Source organism: Lonchura striata, chromosome 10, assembly GCF_046129695.1.
Source record: "Lonchura striata isolate bLonStr1 chromosome 10, bLonStr1.mat, whole genome shotgun sequence".
Taxonomy (NCBI): Eukaryota; Metazoa; Chordata; class Aves; order Passeriformes; family Estrildidae; genus Lonchura; species Lonchura striata.
The window spans coordinates 19,164,490-19,186,350 of NC_134612.1; the positions used below are offsets into that span (position 1 = coordinate 19,164,490).

Below are 21,861 nucleotides of genomic sequence, written 5' to 3' on the forward strand. Positions count from 1 at the left end.
GGGGCTGGGACAGCTGACCCCCGCTGGCCCAAGGGACATTCCATACCACAGAACACTGTGGCAAGCACAGACGGGGGGGAAGCTGGCCAGGGGACACTGATTGCTGTTTGGGGACATTCTGGGCATCAGTCCAGGATGCACTGAGCAACTGTAGTGTGCATCACCTGTCTCTACTGGGTTTTATTTTGCAGTTCCTTTGTCATCTTTTCATTACACTTATTTTATTTCTACTATTAAATTGTTCTTACTTCAACCCTTGGGTTCTGCCCTTTTTTCCCCATCCTGCCTCCCCATTCCAGCAGGAAGTGAAGGGTGGTGAATGAGCAGTTGCATGGTACCTAATTGCTGGATGGAGTTAAGCTGTGACAGATCTTTGTGGTGCCCAGTGTGGGGCACAAAGGGTGGAGATAACAACAGATCAGACCAGAGCGTGTAAAACAGATTTGTCACAAGCATTCATTATATTAATTTAATAGTCAGTTGTTTGTTCTCAGAGTTGTTGTGCTTGTACTCTGGTTTGTGTCGTGATGATGTGTTTGGTGTCTAAGCTGCCTTTGTGCTGTTTCTCACCTCTGGGGGCTGGGCTAAGGTAAATTCTGTTGTACTTTATTACACTGGCCTATGATATGATAGAATTGCTGCTTCTGAAACAAATTAAAAACAATCACAAATGGGGATTCTTCCAGAAAAACTGCTGTTCCAGTCTCCACTGGGCAGTTCCCCATACAGTGAGAAAGAGCTGATCTCATTTCTGATCCTATGGAAAAAAATCTGAATCCATTTTTACAAGAAGTGGAGAATCCTAAGACCAGTTCTAGAGGAGCCCTGCCTCCAGCCAGATGGAGGAGAGAGACAGTCAGGTTTAAGGGACTGTGGGGATCAGATGGCCTGGCACAACAGACCCACAGGAGTGAAAGGCTCTAGCAGATACCTGTGCACAGTGCATCCTAATGCCATCAAGCTGTAAAGGGCTAGATCCCATTTTCCTTTGTTCCCCATCCCAGTGGATGTGAGCAGCTGCATGCTGGGGTTAAAACATGACAGCCTGTTTTCCTTAAACAGTTGTGGTGCCACAGCAAAGCTCCAGAGTGGTGAAAAAAGCTGCTGCTGAGAGCTGCATCCCTCTTTGGCCTCCCTGAAAAGGGAGGTGACATCTTCTGGGCTGTCCCCTTCTGCTCACTCACACACAGGAACACCCAGTAACCAATACGGGGTGGGATCTGCCACCAAAGACTCCATGCCTGTTCAGTGTCCTGGGATAAGCATCCCAGAAACATCGGGCACAGCTGCTGCTCTACAGAGCTGTAAAATGAGGTAAAATATGAGAATAAACCCATTTAAACCCAGCCCTGTTACATACAGATGTGGTTAATGCACATTTTCCTTGAGACCTGCCCCACTGTGTTGATACAGGCAGCCAGTCATGTGCATGGAGGTTATAATCAGGACAATATAATTGGCCAGATGGTGTAGACATGAGCCAAAGAATGGTGTTACAAGGAGGAGTGGAAAAGGCCAAATGTGTGTAACATGTGACAGGAGGCAAAAGCCATCTTACTACTCCTGCTTTGTACAGCTGCAGTGTGCCTACCTTCAAGGCAAAAGGCTCTACAAGTAAATTATTGTTTTGTGTATTAATATCAAAGTATATGCTTTGCATTGGGATGGCTGACTTTTATTTCATTGAACAAGTACAGATGGCAGAGAAAATCACTGGGATAGGGAAATAATTATGTCTCAGTCTTCTAGATTCTTAAAATCACCTGCAATTCTTTGTAGTGAGAATGGAGAGCTACTTACAGTTCAAAGGTGTAGGTTTTAATCATGAAGCTGTGATGGCATTGTGGGGATTACAGCTTGGGAAAGTTTTAAAGAATTCTGGTTAGAAACATTGTACTTTGTTTTAGAGAAGTTCTGAACTAAAAAAATGTCCATATAAAAATCAACTAGCTTTGTCAATTCCTACTGCCCTCCCATTTGCTAACTCACGTATACTGAAAGCAAGGCATTTTAAGTAATGTATCTCAGTACTTAATAGTTAAAAAAAAATAGAGAAGCCTAGAAGTTTGTTGCCTTTTAGGTGTTCTAGAAAGTCTCAGTTTATTCAGGCCTGCTAGAGTATATGGTGGAATACATGAGAAATTTTCAGATTTTCTTAGGCTCTCTGACCTGATTTTGCTTTGTCACATAAAGCTGTCCTGCTTCCTCCCAGAGATGCTGTCACATCAAAAACTGCTCCTAACAGTGCCTTGGACTGGGTGTAGTAACTTGTTAACCTCTTGTGTAATGCAGGAAGGATGAAAAACTTAATAGAAGGTGAACACCCTTTCCTGCAACCTATCAACAACAATCTTCTGATATTGGTGCTGTGTCACTGCAGGTTAAATTGCTCAGACACCTACAGGAGGACTTACACTGTTTACTTCTGCTGTGCTTTTCAGTGCAGAAAAAACCCATAATGACAGAGACATTCCAACTGTATCAGCTGAACAGCACAACAGGAGCAAACCATTGGGTCTGCACCTCTGGATGCCTACAGAGTGACATTAAATCTCCTTGTGCAGGATAGTTCATGGGCCTTTGTTCTCTCTTAACCATGGGGTCAGTTTGCAGGCAAAGGGCCATTGCTGTAATCACCCAGTATATGATGATTTGGTGGTTTTATTTTCTAGAGCACAAGTAGCTGCTAAAACAATGTGGTTAGAAAGACACGTCCAGCCCAGGCTGCCCCAGGTTATTGTTATCCTTCATAAAGCTTTGGGCTTCTTCCTCAGAAAGTGCTCTAAGTTCTCAGCCAGGGGATTACACTAAATGGATTCTGCTTTGACCGAACATGAGTCTTACTTGTCTGCTCAAGAGGAGAGCTCAGGTCACTGTAAACCAGTTCAGTGTTATATTCAGTTATGCACTTGACACAGTTGGTTTTAAAAAAATAAAATCACTGCCTCATTTTCCTGGGGTTCACGTAAGATAAAACATCATTGGCTCACACAACAAAACAAGGCAAGTGTGTCAGCCTTAAAATAAACTGAACAAGTCATCACGTTACCCTGGTCACGGTGATTATGCTGCGTGCACATTGCACAATGAAATTTCCTTCTCTGTGTTGCTGAGGGCATGTGTCACGTTCACAAGCAGAAGAGCTGGGTCTCCCTGCTCTGACCTGGGGCTCCATCCTGCAGGGAGCTGTACAAAAGGCAACACGTAACAAGCCCAGTTGAAGTAACTTAGGCTTTCTGGTGGCCTCATGCTGCCTCCTGCTTTATAAAGCATCAAGGTTTTGCTCAGAAGTGTTGAGATTCAGACAGCACACACATCATGCACACATCTCCATCTGTAGGCAGGCTCAAGCATGTGGATATGGGTGGAATTGGGGCAATCTGGCTGTGTCCTGAGGTGTGTGCCTGCCCACTGCAGTGAGTTGTGTTTGGAGAATCACTCAGTCTAGTCAGACCATGCTGGTCAAGAGCCCTGCGTAAGGTAACCTCAGATTAAGAAATTCAGCCATGTGGAAGCACTCTGGAAATCAATACGGAACATTGCAGCTCCCACTAAAATCAGTAACACTAGACTTACAACCTAAATGGCAGCAGGAAGTCACTCCTTTTCTCAGGTACAGTTTCACCTGAGGAGTGATCCTGAATTGGGAAAAAACCCACAAGGAGTAGCATGCATGCTGTGAATAGCAGCAATATGCATCTCATATTTTTGGATGTATTTCATTATCATATTGCTGGATTACCTTGTTATCGGCTCTACTCAGAAGCAGTTAAGTATTATTTTACTTACCCTATACAACAGGAATTCATTATGTAGAGCAATTTAGTAACTTAGGGAGATCAAATCAAAAGCCAGTCAAAAAACTAAACACAAATACAGTGTGCCACCATACACTCAAAAAACCCACTAAGAGACCCTGCATTACAAGAAACCTGCAAGATCCACGGGTATTAGAAAAAAACAAGTCACCTGAAAAATCCTTCCTCTCCTGAGGAGTCTCCTGCATGCACAGCTCATCTCTCAGATTATTGTTACATGTCACAATAATTCTCCAGGTCTAAACTGCGTCTTCAGCTGGCAGGAGGGCTGTCACAGCATGTTACAGTGATGGCAATTAGCTAACTCAATCAAAAGAGATTTCCAGGTTTGGCTTTGCCTCCCCTGCTGTGGTTACAAGGACTGGGCTGCTGTTCAGTGTTCGTGGCTGTTCACTGGCCAATTTGCATCCATCCCCAATTTCAAAATTATGCTCTTTGGTAGGATTCAAGGTATCCAGGCAACTGCTATCTCCAAGGATAGCTGAATTCAGCTGTATTCCCATATACTTGATATCAAGCTCTTAATTTTATTTCATACAACAGCAAAATTAGACACTTCACAGGACAGGCCTGATTTTCCTCACCAAATACAACTCTACTCCTCACATTCCCATCTAAGCTTTGCTCTGATTTTCAGGAAAGTAAGCAATAAACTATTCAGAACCTTTTCTATAAGAACACATACATAAACTGTGAACATCCATGATGAGGAATGGCTTTTTGAAGTCTTTAATTTCTCTGTGGTGTGTGCAATCATACCAGTCATAATAAATACAGAAGCTTACTTTAATAGCTCCAAGCTCAGCAGGAGATTAGAGAACAAGATCAGATCTCAAACCTTTGTCCTTCACAACAGCAGTTTGCCACCACTGTGAGTTTTATCAGCAAGTATTTTGCTTCCCCAAACTCCCTCGGCTGCCAAAAACCTGCAGTAGGTAGAGTAAGCTTTCCTGGGAAAAAACAACTGCCTGGGATAGTGGTACGAACCGTGATTTAACTATTGCAGCACCTTCTGCTAGTACAGCTGTGCTAATGCAGGAAGAGCTACATCTGTCCACAGCTCCGCAGAGGGGATCACAGCCTGGAGCAGGGAAATCGGGGAAATCTTACAGCTGTGGAGGTGCTCCTCTGTAAAGCTGCTGCCCCGGGACTTCGCCTTCTCCAGGTCTCCGTGGCTGCTCAGCAAACAATTCTGCCTCTTCTGCCAATCCATCCTGGGAAGCCCGGGGGACTTTCCCACCTCGCCCTTTCCGTGTTCAGGCCCCCGGGAACGGCGGCCACACGGCCCGGGCGCTCGGAAAGCGTTTGACCTTTTGATATTGACGAAACAGGAACATATAGCGACTTTTCCCGACAAAACAGCGGTTCCCGGGGTGAGGAGCCGCTGGGACCGCGCTCCCCACCTGCCCCCGCCGCATCTCCTCCGAGCCCAGCCCGTAAAAGCCTCCAGGAGGCTGGGGGGATTTCCCCTCCCTGCTCGGGCCGCGGCTCCCCCGGTGCCCGCCGCGACCTCGGCCCGAGCGAGCCCGCCCGCGGCCGCCGCCGTCCCCCGTGCGGCTCCGGCTCCCCGCACTGCGCATGAGCGGGGGAAGGCGGCGGAAGGGCCCGTGAGGAGCCGGGAGCCGCCGCCGCCGCCGGAGGAAGCGCCGCCGCCGCCGCCGCCCTCAGTGTCCGCCCGAGCCGGGAGGGGAGAGGCCCGCGCAGCCCCCACCATGGTGAGCGGCCGCCCGGGGCCCCGCCGGGCCCGGCGCGGCGCCGCGGGGCCGGGCGGGGCAGCGCGGCCTGCTCGTGGCGCGCCGGGCGTCCGGCAGCGGCCGCGCGGCCGTGTCGGGGCTCCGCGGCGGGGCACGGCGCGCCGGCCCGGGCCGCTCGTCCTCCTGCCGGGGCCGCTCGTCCTCCTGCCGGGGCCGCTCGTCCTCCTGCCGGGGCCGCTCGTCCTCCTGCCGGGGCCGGCGTGCGGGGCCCGGGCCGGGGCCGCGGGCGGGCGGCGGGGGCTGCTCCGGGCAGGGGCCCACGCGGGGCCGCGGGATCCCGGGCAGGCTCCGAGCCGCGGGCCCGCAGGCGGGAGGGGCTCGCTGGCACCTGGGGCGAGGGTTCGGGGACAGCGGCGGGGCTCGGGCAGCGCTGCCCGCCCTGTGCCTGCCGCAGCGCGGAGGGCTGCCGGGGACCAGGGGCTGCTCGGAGTTCTCCCGCAGGATTTCAGGCGTCTCGGGGCCCATTAAGTGCTGTCAGTTCACGGGGAAACTTGGGGGTGCTGATGCTTCTTGAGCTGGGATGGTGTTGGAGAATTTCTGGATGATTGTTCTAGGGCCTTGGTTGGTTCTTTTCATAGAAGCGTTGTAAAGGAGGGCCTTGCAGAGGTCATCCTAGTAAAGGTCTTGTAAAGGTTTATCTTGCATTTTCTCTGTAATACTATTCTTATGGCTGAGGATTTGCTGTGGGCTTTCTCCCTTGCTTCTTGTAAGGGGAAACTGCAGTGTTTAGAAGAACATCTGCTGGTTTTGTTTGCCTAAACAAAAGAAAAATACATTCCTTTAATTTAATTAAGGGGGCCCTCATTGGTTTCTTGCACAGCGTCTTTATGCACCAGAGGGAACAGTTTATAGTAGTACTTCCAGGCTTTCTCTATATTCAAATGTTGTAACAGCTTTAGCTACTACACCTGTACAATTTAAAGCAGTACTTTTCTGTAGCAGTGGTATAGTCTTAGGAATGGTGTAGGAGGGAGTCATAAGATATACTGGTGTCTGTTTATTGGTATAAAGATATCTTATACTTGCTGTTAATACTATTCTGACAAGCAGAGTTAAAAACATATTAAAAAAAATTACAACGTCACCTTTAATTGATGGAGTCACACTGGCATAAAAATTTGGTTAGCCATCATTTAAATTGGTGGTGTGCAGACCTCTAATAAACTTGTCACTATGTAACTAGTATAATTTTTAATTGAATAGTTTGATGCAGATCTTCGTTTGTGTTTTTTTATGAGCGCTTAAGACTGAAGTGTGAATAAAGTTCAGACTGCAAAGGTGTCTTATTGTAATTGTGCAGGTCTGGGACTGTCTCAAATTGTGCATTCACAGTAGTGTTACACAACTTTTTATGAAGACTTTTTTTACATAAAAATCACCTAGAGTTGTCTCACAGTATATCCAGTGTAGGTAGGCAAAATAGATACTTGGTTGATGAGATAGTTAGTGTCTTGAATGTACATGTATTATTGGCTGGGTATGAGATTAGAAATTTAAATGGAACCATACTGTAGAAAGTAGCATTATAAAAGAAATAGTGAGGCCCATTATTCAGAGAATTTCTTTTTGTGAGAAACAGCAGAGCTCTGCTTGGTCTTCTTGGAAACACTTAACTGAAGAACCAGCAGACAGATTCTGTGTAGCAGCTCTGTACAGGTAGATTGGTATTTCTCAGATGAGAGGGAGCATGTGAATACTCCAGTCATGGCCCTGAGCAGAGCTGTTAGGTCCTGTGCAAACAACTGTGTTCCAGGTTGTGCTTGTTGTATCCAGCACCCAGGTGAAAGGATGACATAGACATTGAAGTGGGACTAAATGACAGGCTGCAGCTTTTAGAAGTAGTAAATACAGGTATGGATGGTTTCCAGTGCCCAAGTGTAGGATTCTGTACCTTATTTGTGGTATGTCAAAATCCTCTGTTTGGTTAAGGGAAAGGTAGGGAGACTTCACAGAGATCTGAGGATGCCCATCCAGAAATGTGAGATTTGATGTCCCGTTTTTCTGCCCATGTACACAACTGCTCTGGCTCGTCCTGCCAGTGGCTGTGGCCAGGCAGCTTGTCCAGCACAGCAAATGCCATGGCACAGGCTCCTGCAGCTGGGGCCTGGCTCCTACCTGTCCATGCAGCACTGCCAGACAGGGCACTGCTGGCTCTGCCTTTGTCTCACCAGTGTCCATATGGCCTCGTGCCTTCAGGACGGGGCTTTCCTGCCCTTGAACCATCTTTGTCCTAGATCTGAAGGGACACCACCCTGCCAGCATTCCTTGGACTGCTGAGAGCAGTCAGCCTTTCTTACCCACTCTTCATTTGAGCTGGCTGAGCAGCACCTGTAGAAGTGCTGTCCTTCACCTTCCCTGTTAGAGTGCTACTGCTTCATCTCATCCTGAGGACAATGCTGTGCCCATGAATCAAGGCAGAGCAGTAAGCTGGTCCATTGTCCTCTGAGCCATCTTCACTGCCTGTACAATTCTGAATGATTTAATGAATTTAGAACTGTGTGTGGTAATCGAGGCAAGCGTGTGATTATCTACGTCTTTATCCAGAGCCATGTACTAGTCTTGTCTCCATTTATATGATCTATTAGTTTGTCAAGTTTGTGTTCTCTGAAAAATACTTCTGTGCTGATAAATACATAATTTCTTACTGCAAACCTCAGCTGACAGGAAGTTGTAAAATTTAATATTACAAGAATTTAATGTCTGACGCTGTCTCCTGCAATGTTAGTGTACTTCATGCCATTGTTATGTGGTGTTTAACTCAATGAGCTATTCTGCAAGGCCAGCTGTTTATATGTGTAATCAGTGGTGCATATGCATGTCTGAAGCAGTTTGTTGATACTAAATATTTGAGGTTTGGTTGTCCCATGGTAAAACTTTAGATTCTTGGCATTATGCTTCCGACGGAGTAGTCAGAGTGCTGGACAAGATGGTGCATGATTTTATTTCCTCTCCTAGCTTACCAGAGATCCCTTTGAACTAATACTTTAAATCACTTTTAACTAGAGCCATGAAAAAAATATTAGAGAATATGAACTACTCTGAGAACAAGGTGTGAAATTTATTATGTAGCTCTTGATACTTTACTCATGTTTTATGGTGCCAATGCAAATATACAGTATGAATAGAGCTTGTGCCCCAGACCAGAGTTAAGAATGCTAAACAACTGCCTGCTTTATGTTGTCCTTTTTTTTTTTTTTCAGAAAAGTCCTGATTTTTGTGTTTCCTTCACCTCTCAGGTTAGCATGAATTACTATTATATCTACAGCAATATTCTGGGTAGCTGTATATTGACCTTCTGCCTGCATGTGAATACTGAAATTATTTTATCCACTAAAAGAATATCACAGAGGATAGAAAGCAACTTTATGTTGTGATTTTTTCCCTTGAATTTTATATTTCAACAGACTTTTTAAGTGGTTTTGTTTTGTTCCACTGCAGCCAAATGAATTTCACATGAGTTTGAAACAGGAGCTTACAAATGTCCTGACTGTCTTACTTTGTGTGCCCTCTGTTAGAGAAACTACTATGGAAAATAAAATGTAGTTGAAGGATGTGTTTGTTTACATTATTGAGAAACTGTGGCTATTTACTTTAATTGTTTTTACCTTAGATTTTTTTGGTAGTATACCTGTGTGCCATCACTGTTGGTGGGTTAAGATGCAGTTGTGTGTATTTGTAGATTTTTGTTGTAATAATGTTTTCCTTACAAAACAAAAATAGTCATGATTCTGCCTTTATGCTTTAGCCATGTGTTTGTTGAATACAAGTAGTAAAGCAGACATTTTTAGGTGTCTTTGGTTCCTTTCAGTGGTTCCTTTCATGGATACAGTTCAGGGTGGGATGACTGGGGAGCAGAACTCCCCTGGCCATTCGTGGCACATCAAGGGACAGAAGTGGCAGCCAGGTGAGGGGGCTGCATGGCCGAGCCTCAGGGATTGAGCTGGGTCCTTGGGAAGAGCAGGGATGCTTCCACAGCCACAGCTCTTGCTGGAGTCTCAATGCAGTCTCTAAAGGCCAAGACTTTGTGGAGGTTGATACTATTTTAGAAAAGGCTTTTACCTCTCGCATGCATGAGAACTTAACAGGCTTTTCTTTGAGTCCTGCCTGAAACAAAAGCACAGATCCTATCGTTCAAATTCCTTTACTTAGCAGCGAAACTCGCAGGAATGGGACAGTCCCTAACAGTGGCTGGGAAGGCAAAGGTGCAAAGCAGTCGCTCACTGAGGAGTGCTGAGTGCCTTCCTTGGGGGCCACAAGGAAGTTTGGGCAGCAAAACTCATCGTGCCCTGCTTGTCTCACTGGGGCCACATGGGACCTTTGAGCCAAGTCCAAGAACAGGCTCCAGGAGGGATCCTCAGCTCTCCAGTCCAGGCAGTGTGGGACAAAGGTTGATGCTGCTTCCCATGAACATTATCCAAGAGAGTGGAGCCCTCATTTGGCTATTAGCTATCTGCAGAATGTTGATGACCAGTGTGCAGAACTTATCTTTGAATTTGGGGTGACTAAAAACACTGCAGAAGATAAGGAAAAACAGTGCTGTAGTCAGAGTTGGTAGAGAGGTTCTAGCATTTTTTGTGCCTGAGACTAGGAGAAAAAAATACTTGGGGAAATAAGTCCAATTATTTTATTTTTTATTTGTAATTTTTCACTGAAGTATCTGATCAAGGAAAATATATTGAATTAGAATATTCAAATTTGGTACTTCATGGTAAGAGGCAAGTCTTCATTTTAAAATCAAAATTATAGAACTGATGTTAATTAGAATGAGTGTAGTTTTATGAATCTACACAATGTAGCTTTTCATTTGGAGGAGTTATTCTGTGTTTTTAAAGTAAGGTTATCTGTCTTGTGACATCCTTATTATAAAAGGTAGCTTGGATACCACACAAACTTGATCAAAGGCTTGCAGAACTGAATTTTTTCCTTTTCCTTTTGATTCAAGAAACAAGAGTACAAATTTGTTTCATTTGCTTTCCATTGGTTTTCATTTGTATATATATAGGCAAAGCACATATCTGTAAAATAAAATTCTGTCTTCCTTTTTAACCTGTGTTAAAGTTGAGGTGTTTTAAGTGGATTGTGTTGCATTACAGTGAGCACAATTTCAGTGTCAGGTGTTTGTTGCCAGATGACTGTAGGATTAAAGGTTATGTGCTGCTCTGTATTGCACTTAAAACAATAATAGAGTATTAGTGCTCAGTGTCTAGAAATAGCCCTTAAAAGTGCAGAAGGTTTGGAACCTGTTCCTGCTTGAAGTGTGGGTTTTTAATGTGCTGGAAGAAGAGCTATAATAGGATAATAAAAACTCAGCAGTAATTCCATCTCTTGCTGTCCTGTAGTAGGCCTGCAAAGAGTGCCCAGTCACTTAGGATGTGGAGTGTCCTGTCCAATTGGCAAGGCTCTGCAGAAACAATCAAATATAAAGGAAGGACTTCAGAACTTCTTCACTAAAAATAAACTAATATTTGACCAGGAAAAATAGGAATATTAAAATATGAATATTAAAGAAAAATATTATGGCTGAACAGTGTGATTTATTGCATCTTATACCTTACTGAATGTTGTAGTTAGCTGCTTGATTCTTTGCAATTTCAGCTTTATGTTGTTGCTATCACTTAGGAAGCTCCAAGCATGGGAAAATCTAATGTACATAGGTGGAATTTAAATTCTATCATAAAAGGCATTTAAGCTGCAAGTTTTTGTTCTAACAAATTGTACTCTTCTTTTATGTGACAAGATGCAGAACATAACCACCTTCTGTGGCACTGGGCATCCATGGCAAAACCTATTTAAACCTATTCCTTGACTTTTTGTGGGATGTCACTGCTTTTGGAGTTCACCCTTGCAGGAGCAGGGGAGAACAAAGGCTCCCGAGGTTTTACAGAGTACTCACTATTAAATGGGCTATGCATACTTATGTGTACATGTTTAAAAAAATCGAAAATACTAAAGATTAAAGGCAGCAGCTTTGTAAAGAAAAAGAAGAAAAGCGAAGATAATTAAGTATGGCTGCCCTATAGTGCAGCTGAGTCTGTGGTGATGCAGCAGTCTGGCTCTGTGGAACTGATTAGAGGAAGCTGGTAATTGATAGAGAAAATTAAATTTGGGATCGTTTCATTTTCATTTGGGATTTCTTTCAGTGGTTTGTTTTCATATATCTGAGTTTACAATACATTTTGAAAAGCTGCAACTGAAAATCCATTAGTCATTTCTGGAAGTAGTTCCACGTGGCTTTGTCAGTGTAAGTGGTTTTTGTGGAAGTGTGAGCTCAGTAGTGCAAGGTGCTGAGTGTCTGCTGAGGAGTCAAGCATCGACAGATGGGGTGCACAGGAGCTGCTCTGGTGCCTTGGCCTTTACCTGGAACCACGCCTGACAATCTCCATTTCAGAAATGTCTTTGTAGCCAGAGGTCCACAGTGACAAACTTGGTCAAGAGACTGAAATAAAGCAGCAGGATATAATAGCTTTAAAAATGCTACAGCCTAACTAATATCACTCTGTTTGAAGTCTGCAGTTTCAGCTAAAAGTTCGACTTCAGTTAAGTGTTGTAGATACAAGGTGGTTTTGGTTTGGGGGGGATTATTTTTATTAGAGGATACTTAAACTAAGGGTATTGTTCTATTTAGTATATTATGTGGGTATCAGTTTAAACTAAATGTGATGTTTTTGTAATTTTTTTTAAACTGTGTAGCTGGTAACTGTTCTTACAAATCAAAGTGTTCACACTCATTGTATCAAGCCACAGAAAACTGATCCTGACTTTTAGGACAGATGAATTTGTGTTCTGAAGCATTAGTTCTTTTTTCTAGTAATGATGTGATTGAACACTAATTATCCTTTGGAATTCAGAGCTTGAGCATATACTGCTCCTAAATCATTCATTCTTTGGCTGAATTTTATCATGTCTTGGGATTTTCTTTTTTTTTGCCCTTTTTCTCCATATTCGCTGAGGAGCTGTTGAAATTAGTTACAATAATGAACAGAATGTACAAGTTTTGCTTTGAATACGAAGTAAACTAAAAATGAAATATTTGTGCCATGTAAGAAATCCAATCCTGATTTAAAATTTTGTCATAACTTTAATTTACCAAGTTGTAACATTGGGAGTGTTTGCTTTGACTGTATTGAGTGAACTGTGGAACCGAATTTGGGTGTAGCACAGGAGCTGTGCTTGCTTTCTCCTGATGAGCAGTTAATTTTGTGTAACTCATACCCTTGAAATCGTAAGCGTGCTTCTCAGAAAAATGGGAAATATCTTTGGGAATCCCTCTCTGCTGATAAGCAGCAAGTGTGTTCAGTTCTGGGCTAGAGCAGGGCGGGATGGCTGGGCCTGGGCAGGAGGCCTGGAATTCCAGAGCTCTCACCTTGGCTGCTCACTCCCCCGCCTGCCTCAGGCGCCGTTGCCTTTTTTTTCCTTAGCTTCGGTTCCTGCACCTGTGAAATGGAGACAATGCCTCCTCGCAGGAATGTTTTGCAATTTATGTAGGTGGAGCTGAGAACCTTCAAAGTGAAAAATCTCTTTAAAGAGAAAGTCTTTAAGGTATTTCAGTGTGTAGCTCCCTGGAATGGATGGCCCAGCCCAGTCCCTTGCTGCCATCACGAGGCACCTCAGGAGATCTCATTCCAGGGGTGGCCCTGGTCCTGCAGGAGCTGGGACCAAAAGGACACCAGCCTGCTGCTCAGTAGTGCTAAGCTGTTCAGTGGCCTGCTCTGCCCCGCCTCTGGAGGAACTTGATCAGATATTTTGGTATCCTGATTGCTTGGGAAAATTATAAAGATACTGATTTTAAAAACATTAAGAGACTGGTATTGCGGATTTTTTGTCTAGTAGACATTTCTAGTTACAGTATTGTCTGTTTTCACTAGAACAAGTTGAAATCATCACAGAAGGATAAAGTGCGTCAGTTTATGGTCTTCACACAATCTAGTGAAAAGACAGCAGTCAGTTGTCTGTCTCAAAATGACTGGAAGTTAGATGTTGCAACAGACAACTTTTTCCAAAATCCTGAACTTTATATACGAGAGAGTGTTAAAGGATCACTGGACAGAAAGAAGTTAGAACAACTATATAACAGATACAAAGGTGAGTACCCTGAATTTTAAGGCTTATTTCATACTTGTATAATTCTTATTTACAATGTAATGGTGATGCTGTGCTCTTGTGCTTAACTCGCTCTTTCAGCTTTGTTTTTCTGTGCTAATAATAGAAATTAGAAGGGAAATATAGGTACGTTTCTGCTTCACAAGGATTACATGCAGTTACTTTATGTGCTCTGAATGTATCTACATTTATAGGACAGTAGGGTCTGAGCTGGAATTGTGTGTACAGTGAGTGATTGTGATGGTTAACAAGGATTTTAGATAAGTCTCCTGGGGAAGGCACATCACACAGGACTTGATCCTGACAAAGGACAAGGCTGCATATTAGGAATGGGTTCTACCTTAGTTTTTGTTCAGCTTGCCCTTATCATCAGGTAGTTACAGAGTGTAAAAGAAAACAAAGTCTCTCTATCTGTTATATAGCCAGTGTTCAACTGATATCCTACCACATAAAGTAGACTCAGCAGAGCAGAACAATTCCTGTGTTTTAGCGCTTAATCTAAAAATGAGTGCTCTGTTTTCTGTCAATTTTCATATGTTTTATATGTATAATCCAAATACCATTTTTGTGAAGTCTGTCTTGGCTTGTGTTAATAGATCTTTTTTAGCACAGTTGAAATGTGAGCATCTCACTTCCAGACCAGATGTTGATTCCTTTGTGGAAAGAGGAGGAGTGGGTCTGGCTGACTTGGAATCACTAATGGAGCAGCACAATTTCCCCCTGGTTACTGTGTCCAACCTCTGCATGCTGGAAACCTGTGGGCCAGGAAATGCCTAAATTTGCTCTTGGGATAGCCATGGATGGGCAGATTTGGGTATTGGTACAGCTTGGAAATGAACACTGCAGAATGGCTTCTACTGGAACACAGCTCATCAGTCTGACCAAAGAGGCCAATAATTGAGTGTGCTGGAGGAGAGAACCACTGCGCTCTGTAGGGAATGAGTCAGAAGATCCTGCATATTATTAGGCATAAAACAAAATGTTTGTGGTGCTTTTGTCTCTCAATGAAAATAATATGATCTTCATTGTATGGGAGGCTTTATTGCAATAACTGCCTCAATTGTTAAAGCTTAACCATTGGAACACTGATGTATCTTCGTTTGTAAAATACTCTCTTATAAGGGCAGATCCCAAAAAAGGATTGTTGAAAATGTTTCCTTGTCTTAAATATACTTTCTGAACAAATTAGCTTTTTCAAATACCTGTTTCTCTTGATACTTACTTTTATGTGCCAAAGATCCTCAAGATGAAAATAAGATTGGTATAGATGGCATACAGCAGTTCTGTGATGACCTAGCTCTTGACCCAGCCAGCATCACTGTACTCATCATCGCGTGGAAATTCCGGGCTGCAACACAGTGTGAATTTTCAAAGCTGGAATTCATGGATGGAATGACTGAGCTGGGGTGAGTGCTCACTGAGTGTTAGATGGTGCCAGTGTGATCCAGTGCCCTGGTTTGGGGATTTCTCAGTCTTGGTGTCCTCTCTGAGGTGTTTCAGAGTCCAGCATCACTTGTCTGCCTCTGGAAAAACGCAGCCCAGCCGTGGTTGTGGGAGGGTTGTGTGGTGGTTGGCACAGAGTTGCTCTGGCAGGTAGAGCAGGGATGTTGGGCAGACCTGGGTTTCTCTGCCTTGTGAGAGTGCAGAGGTCTTTATTGCATTTTCCTAAAAATTTTGTGGATTCTAGAACCTGATATGTCAGGTATATGTGCAAATGCCATGCGAAGAAATAACAAATAAATGAAATTCTTGTAGAAGTGCAGACTCATTAAAGGCTTCCTGAATTCTGTTTTGATAATCATATTGTGTTCTACAAATAGTTTATAGATTTTTGTTTAACTCATGTTTTTATGGCAAAATGAATAATACATAAATATACAAACAAATATTCTTTTTAAAATGCAGATGTGACAGCATAGAAAAACTGAAGGCCCAGATTCCTAAAATGGAACAAGAATTAAAAGAGCCAGGAAGATTTAAGGATTTTTATCAATTTACTTTCAACTTTGCAAAGAACCCAGGACAAAAAGGTTTAGGTATGTATTCTAATTCATAAGCATTTGTTCATAAATATTGGAAATGACTAATTAAAGCAGTAAATGAATGTATTATTGTGATCCAATGAATCTGAAAGATAATCACCCTTGGGATAAAATGCATCTCTGTGTTTTGAAAGACATTAAGGTACTCAAATTGATTATTAATAAAGGCTACAGAATTTTATGAGAGAAGGTTTATTTGTTCACTCACAGTGAGTGTAGTTCTCAGTAAGCACAATGGATTGTGCTCTTATATTAAAGACGTAATTGCACCACTTAGAATTTGCAGCACTGAACAGATTAATTGAATTTTTACTTTTAGGATAAATTAAAGCTGTTAAAACCATTTTCTGTGTAAGCACATTTGTACAGTCCCTTGTAACACCAGAAATGCTTGCAAATGTCCTGGCAGGATAGAATTGGAATGGTAGAAATGATTCCTGTGTTCTGGGCCTGATGCCTGCTGGTGCCTACCTACAGTTTTTTTCCCCTTACCTCTGTGAAGGCTTTTTTGTCATTATTTCAGATTTCACACGCTGAGTGTGGCTTTGGTTGGTGTAACAGGTGTAGTAGAAGAATAACTTATTAAAAATAATTTCAGAACACCACAGTTTGGATGGAATTAAAGCAACAAATTGTAGCTCTGTCTATTCAAAATAACAAAAATGAGGGAATAAATATTTCTTTCAAGCTGTGACGTTAAACACTCAGGATGTACATTAATTTCTCTACCGTGTGATTTGGCTATTAGCCATAACTAACCTTTCATGATCCCGTAACTTCGTAAGTTAATTTTTCTGGTTTTGAGAAGTAATAAAATATGGAAAGGCTGGTAGGTTCTTCCTTGGCAGCTTATGAATTTGTTTTTCTCAGTAATGAAAATGCTCTAAACTGGCTGCCACTGGACAGCTTTGCATTCCCAGGCTGTGTAAAGATGAGCTTTCTGCTTTAGTTTTACTGGCTTTTCTGTACAGACCAACTTTTAGCTTAAAATGAGTATTGAAAAATAAGTAAATAAGCAAAAAATTTGTGTCCTTCTTTGGCATCTGGCTCTATCTTGTTTGTTGTTTTCAGTGGATTGTGAATTTCATTGTATCCAAAGGAGCTAAAAGTGCTGCTAAACCATCTGAAAATACTTGTGCATGCTTGTAGTAATTTCTGAATCATGCAAATAAATGAATACGCTGATTTGTATTTCTTGTAGAAAATCACCCTAATTTTTTTAAGCAGCTACAACAAGGAAAATGTGGACAGCAAATGAATTGTGGGATTAATTTCCCAGGAAAACTCATTCACTTGCTTTATTTCTCATTCATCATAAAGATTCTTCATGCATGTTAAGCTGTAGCAGTGGCAGACAAATATAGTTTTCTGAGATCCATATAGGATATACATAGTGTAAGATAGGTTTTTTAATTGTTTTTGTTTTAATGTTTGGGTCTGGAAGTCTGAGCCTAAAGTCTGGATGCTTACCAGCCATTTTGGTGCTCATAAATACACAGTTCTAGGCATGAATTTAGAACAGGGCAGAATAATTCTGGCAACCCTGGAGCAAAACAATACTGGGAGAAGTACAGAGCTGCAAAGTAAGTGCTGCTAGTTAGGCAATTAATTCTGGTGTGTCTAAATAACTGCTTGTAGGAACTTGCCAAATTGATTTTAATGTATATTGGCCTCTAATCATGCAAACATTGTGCAGTAGTTCAGGCACAGTTCTGGAAATATATTTCCTCTGCATAGCTCCTTACTACTGTGTAAGTAGGAGGGTGTCTGAAAACTTCTTGTGATGTTTGCATCTCATTGGAGAATGCCCTGTAGCTGGTGTTCATCTCAAACATTGTTTGCTTCTCTTGCATCTCTCTGGATAAAATTAAAAATGGAGGATGTATTTTGAGACTCCTATATTTGAGCCAGGAGGATTTCACTGAGCATTTTCACACTTACAGAAACCTAAAATTATATCTTTACCTTCCAGCTTTGTTATTTAATATAATTTATTTTTTAAATTGTACTTTGTCCCAAGGCATTATGTCATCATGCTTTACATGTTTGGACTCATAGAGTGAGTTTGAGGTTGCAGCATTCTGAGATTTAGCTTATAACAGTCTTTGCTTATCCACAAGAATTACCTCCAAATTGTATAAAAATGTCAGAATGCAGAGTTTGTTTATAGTGATTGTTTACAAACCGCTGTAAAATGCAGTGATTTGATCACCTTGCATTTTGCATGCACACCATTATTGCAGCACAAGTAAATAAAATATAGTTTTTAGTTTTTTCCTTGAGGAACTGATAAGCTTCCTCTGAAGCTTCTATCTATTAATTTTTAGAAAGACAGTAGTTTTAGTTGAAAACTCAAATGCATGGTTTTGTACCTGAATCTCCTGTTAAAGAGATTTTGAGCCTCTACAGTCTTGAATGAGTTGCCATTTTCAGATACAGCTTTATGTACTGAGGAGTAGTGACTTTTGTCTAATTTGTCTCTGAAATCAAATCTGATTTGTCTGAAATCAAACCTCTTTGCAGCTTTACAGCAGAAAATCCTTCACAAATTTTATTCTGTACTTTGGTCAGGAGATATTATAATGTGACTCTGCTGTTTGAGAACTTTTAATATCAGATGGTAAACAATTCAGAAACTCCTCATCAGTTTCTATTTTCCCTCCAGCAATGCAGACTTCATACTTAGTTTTATTTGCTGTTGGTTTCACCTCCAAGATCTACCTCTCTGGTTTTTTTAAAATATTTGGACATCCTGGGGGAAGGAAGGGAGTGGAGTTCTTGGGTTATTGGTGTGGGTTTTTTTCTTTTCCAAAGGTGTGCAGTTGATCCTCTGACTTCTCCCCCTGCTTCCACAAGGAGATTGTTTATAGAAGAAATTTGCTAGACTGTCAAATATAGAAGTTTTTGTTAAAAAGAGGCCACTCAAGCTAGGCAGCCTTTTGGGGTCACTGTGTGACATCCTGTGGCTGAGGATACTGAATTTGGTAATTCACAGTGAGTGGGGTTTGGGGCTGCAGCAATTCCCTGGTAATTCCTGGTAGTGCAGGTGACCCTGGAAAGAGTTGTGGCTTCCAAATGTCTTTTCTGTGCTCACAAGCTCCTGTCTGCCCCTGCTGGCCCTCCAGCCTTTGGCCTCCCCAGGGAGGGGCAGCTGGCTCTGTCCTCCTCCATCCGGACCAGCCAGGTTTTTTGGGAGCTGCTGCCCTCCAGCAGCTCTGACAGGCAGGGGGGCTGCTCTCCAGTGTGTCAGCTCAGGCTTCACTCATTCCAAACAAGCAGGAATTTAGCAGAAGGCTTTGAAAGAACAAAAAAAGCCAACCCACCACAAAAAAAACACCCAACAAACAAAAGGAAAAAAAATCCCAAACCAAAATGGCCAAAAACTACCCCAAACCATCAAGAAAAAAACCCCAAACAAAAGCAAGAACTCAAGCCAACCAAAACAACACCAGCAACAAATAAACCAGCTATTTTCTGTCTGCTCAAGGACACTACCTAAAGTTTCTATTTCAAAAGGAAATCTTGACTACAGAAATTAGCACTTGACAAAGTGCCTCCTTACAAAGGCAGTGCTTGTAATAATGTTGCCCTAAAAATGAAATAATTAAAAGCTGGTTTTACCTCAATTGTATTTTGTACATTAAAAAATAATTTTAAAAAGTCTCAGTACAAAATACTACAAATTTTCTTTTCAAGCCAATAGCATCCTTAACTGAAAATGTTTTGCTGACTTTAAAGTACTGTTAGATAGCAAAAGGCGTATGAAATGTCCGGGGGGGTTTGGATATGTTAGATATTAATATGGGCAATTTTCAGTTCTGTAAAATATGAAATATTTGTGTTTATGGTTGCCTTTTTGTAAAGGATCCACAAGTATATTTGCTTTAGTTTAATCTTTTCATGTTTTTGGATACATGGTGTTCAGTAGTTGTGGAGACTATATATGTGATATAGTTATCTCTAAAAGTAATTATTTTGATATTACAGATTTAGAAATGGCCATTGCCTACTGGAATTTAGTACTTAATGGAAGATTTAAATTTCTAGACTTGTGGAACAAATTTTTGTTGGTAAGTTTAAACCTTTACATTATCTGCAGTATTTTCATATCTTGGAAGATAAACATGTTTAAGTTATTGAGGCGATAAAATAGACTGTCTTGACCTAAATCCCAGATATTCATAGTGTGTACAATAGAAATGTGCTTTGGGGATATGGATGTGTTTGAGACAGCAGAAATGAATGTGTAATAGGGTTTTAATTTATTTTTTTAAATATAAATTTTCCACCTCTCCAAACAGGAACATCATAAAAGATCAATTCCTAAGGATACCTGGAACCTTCTTCTAGACTTTAGTACAATGATAGCAGATGATATGTCTAACTATGACGAGGAAGGTAAACATTGCCATTTTTTCTCATTAACTTCTAACTGTGTTTTATGTTACATTTATTGCTGTGTATCTGCTTTGGCACAATTTCAAAACCAGCTCCATTAGAGTATTACTGGTGATCTGAAGTCCAGTTAGAGCTCCTTTAATGCACATTGTAATCATCTCTGTTACTGATGTTTGAAAAAAGAATTGCTGAAGCTTTCATGGAATAATTTTTCTTGTTTTGTTCTGTCTAAGCTCAGACACAAATTCTTTCTTACTGAGACAACCCCAAATTCTTTCTTATTGAGACAAACCCTGCTATATGTCTATGTAAAACCCACAGATTCTTGGCATCTTCATCCAAGTAACTGATCCATGGTTTGTGCAGTAGGGTCCCCTGCTTACTGCATTTCATAGCTGAGAATGTTTTTAAGTCTGTTTGCTTCAGTTTATGTGAGGCCTGGACATGTTTTGACATAGAAGTGAAGCTGGCAGCACACAGGGGCTGCTGAACAGAACTCACTTCCTACCAAAGGTGTTTCTTGTAAACTTTTGTATTGATCTTTCCTCTTCTAGTCCATGTGCATCCAAGAACAGCTGATTACCCTCAGCCCTTGGCAGAACATCAGTTCAGTGAGGGGGGAAATGAAACTTGGGATACCTCTGGAGCAGAGGGCAGCAAAGTTCTCCAACTTTATTTAGTAATTGTGGACTGTTCTCATTCCCTTGTCAGTTTTGAGTTAGGATTTTGGTCAGTTTCTTGTTTTTGTCTGGAAGATGACCCTTGAAAGTGATGTGTATTAACTGGTTTTAAAGGAAGCAGAAATCTTCAATCGGCTCTTAAATTTCAAGCAGGAAAATAAAATTATATTTTTTTGCTTCAAACTCTGCCTAGTTTTAATACTGGAAAGCAAATAGCTTGTCAGGATAGGAAGCTTGTGATAGAATGCCTTGTTAAACCAAGTTCTTACATTCTGGTGTTTTCCTCTTTCAGGGGCATGGCCAGTTCTTATTGATGACTTTGTGGAATTTGCACGCCCTCAAATTGCTGGGACAAAAAGTACGACAGTGTAGCACTAAAGGACCCTTCTAGAGTGTACATAGTCTGTACAATACCTGAAATGGAAAATTGCACAGTCAATTTCTGCTGGCTGGACTGAACTGAAGATCAATCCTCACAATGTGGCTGAGGGTTGAGACAAAACTTTAAGGATACATCTTGGACCATATCATATTTCATTCTTCTACTGGTGGTTTGGGCTTTTCTTCTAGTCTGGACCACTCTTGCCTGTTAAAATTCCAACACTGTGGATTTCATCATGGATTTATTTTTTGTTGGTGGATCACCCTAGTTTCATCTCCCATAAGTCCTAGAAGCTTTATAATTATTTTGAGGTTTCTGATTTCACATAAAGCACAACACTGGTCATCATCAGACAACTGTTGTATGGCATTTGAATTATACAGATCAACATCAAAACAATTTTTAAAAGAATCCTTAAATACACACTTGGGGCTAGTTGCAAAGACTGTACTGATAGCACTTCCTGCAAGAGTGATATATTATGTCTACTGGGTCCGAGATTTTTCTTTTCTGGAAAAGTGCAGGTGTCGTCTGAGTTTGAGTCTCTGGTCACAGCAGTGACAGGAATGACCAAGGAGCCCCAGGGCTGTTGACTGGGGGTCTCTGGTGCCTGGCTGAGGTTTGCTGGTGCTCAGCTGCTCTGGGGACAGCTTGGGGACGACACAACTCGAGCACTTGCACCCCGTG

General features: G+C 41.9%; 1 protein-coding gene and 1 long non-coding RNA gene across 2 annotated transcripts; one reads left to right on the top strand and one right to left on the bottom strand.

Annotated features, from left to right (window-relative positions):
• Positions 1–4,531: 4,531 nt before the first annotated feature.
• LOC144246811 (uncharacterized) lies at positions 4,532–5,259 on the bottom strand. Its single transcript, XR_013340529.1, has 2 exons — positions 5,222–5,259; positions 4,532–5,128 (listed from the first exon to the last, which is right to left on the bottom strand). It is a non-coding gene; the product is annotated as an uncharacterized LOC144246811 (long non-coding RNA).
• Positions 5,260–5,387: 128 nt separating this feature from the next.
• On the top strand, positions 5,388–21,530 carry DCUN1D1 (defective in cullin neddylation 1 domain containing 1). The gene is made up of 7 exons (XM_077785716.1): positions 5,388–5,533; positions 13,438–13,654; positions 14,910–15,078; positions 15,578–15,708; positions 19,702–19,784; positions 20,016–20,112; positions 21,085–21,530. Exons 1-7 carry the CDS (start codon positions 5,531–5,533, stop codon positions 21,162–21,164), a joined length of 780 nt encoding a protein of 259 aa, XP_077641842.1. The 5' UTR covers positions 5,388–5,530; the 3' UTR covers positions 21,165–21,530.
• The last annotated feature ends 331 nt before the right edge of the window (positions 21,531–21,861 follow it).

Excerpts from the sequence above, each read along its gene's own strand:
- DCUN1D1 (XM_077785716.1), top strand. Across the intron at positions 15,709-19,701 it reads CCCAGGACAAAAAGGTTTAG|ATTTAGAAATGGCCATTGCC; the intron begins GTATGTATTCTA and ends TTGATATTACAG. Across the intron at positions 19,785-20,015 it reads TGTGGAACAAATTTTTGTTG|GAACATCATAAAAGATCAAT; the intron begins GTAAGTTTAAAC and ends CTCTCCAAACAG.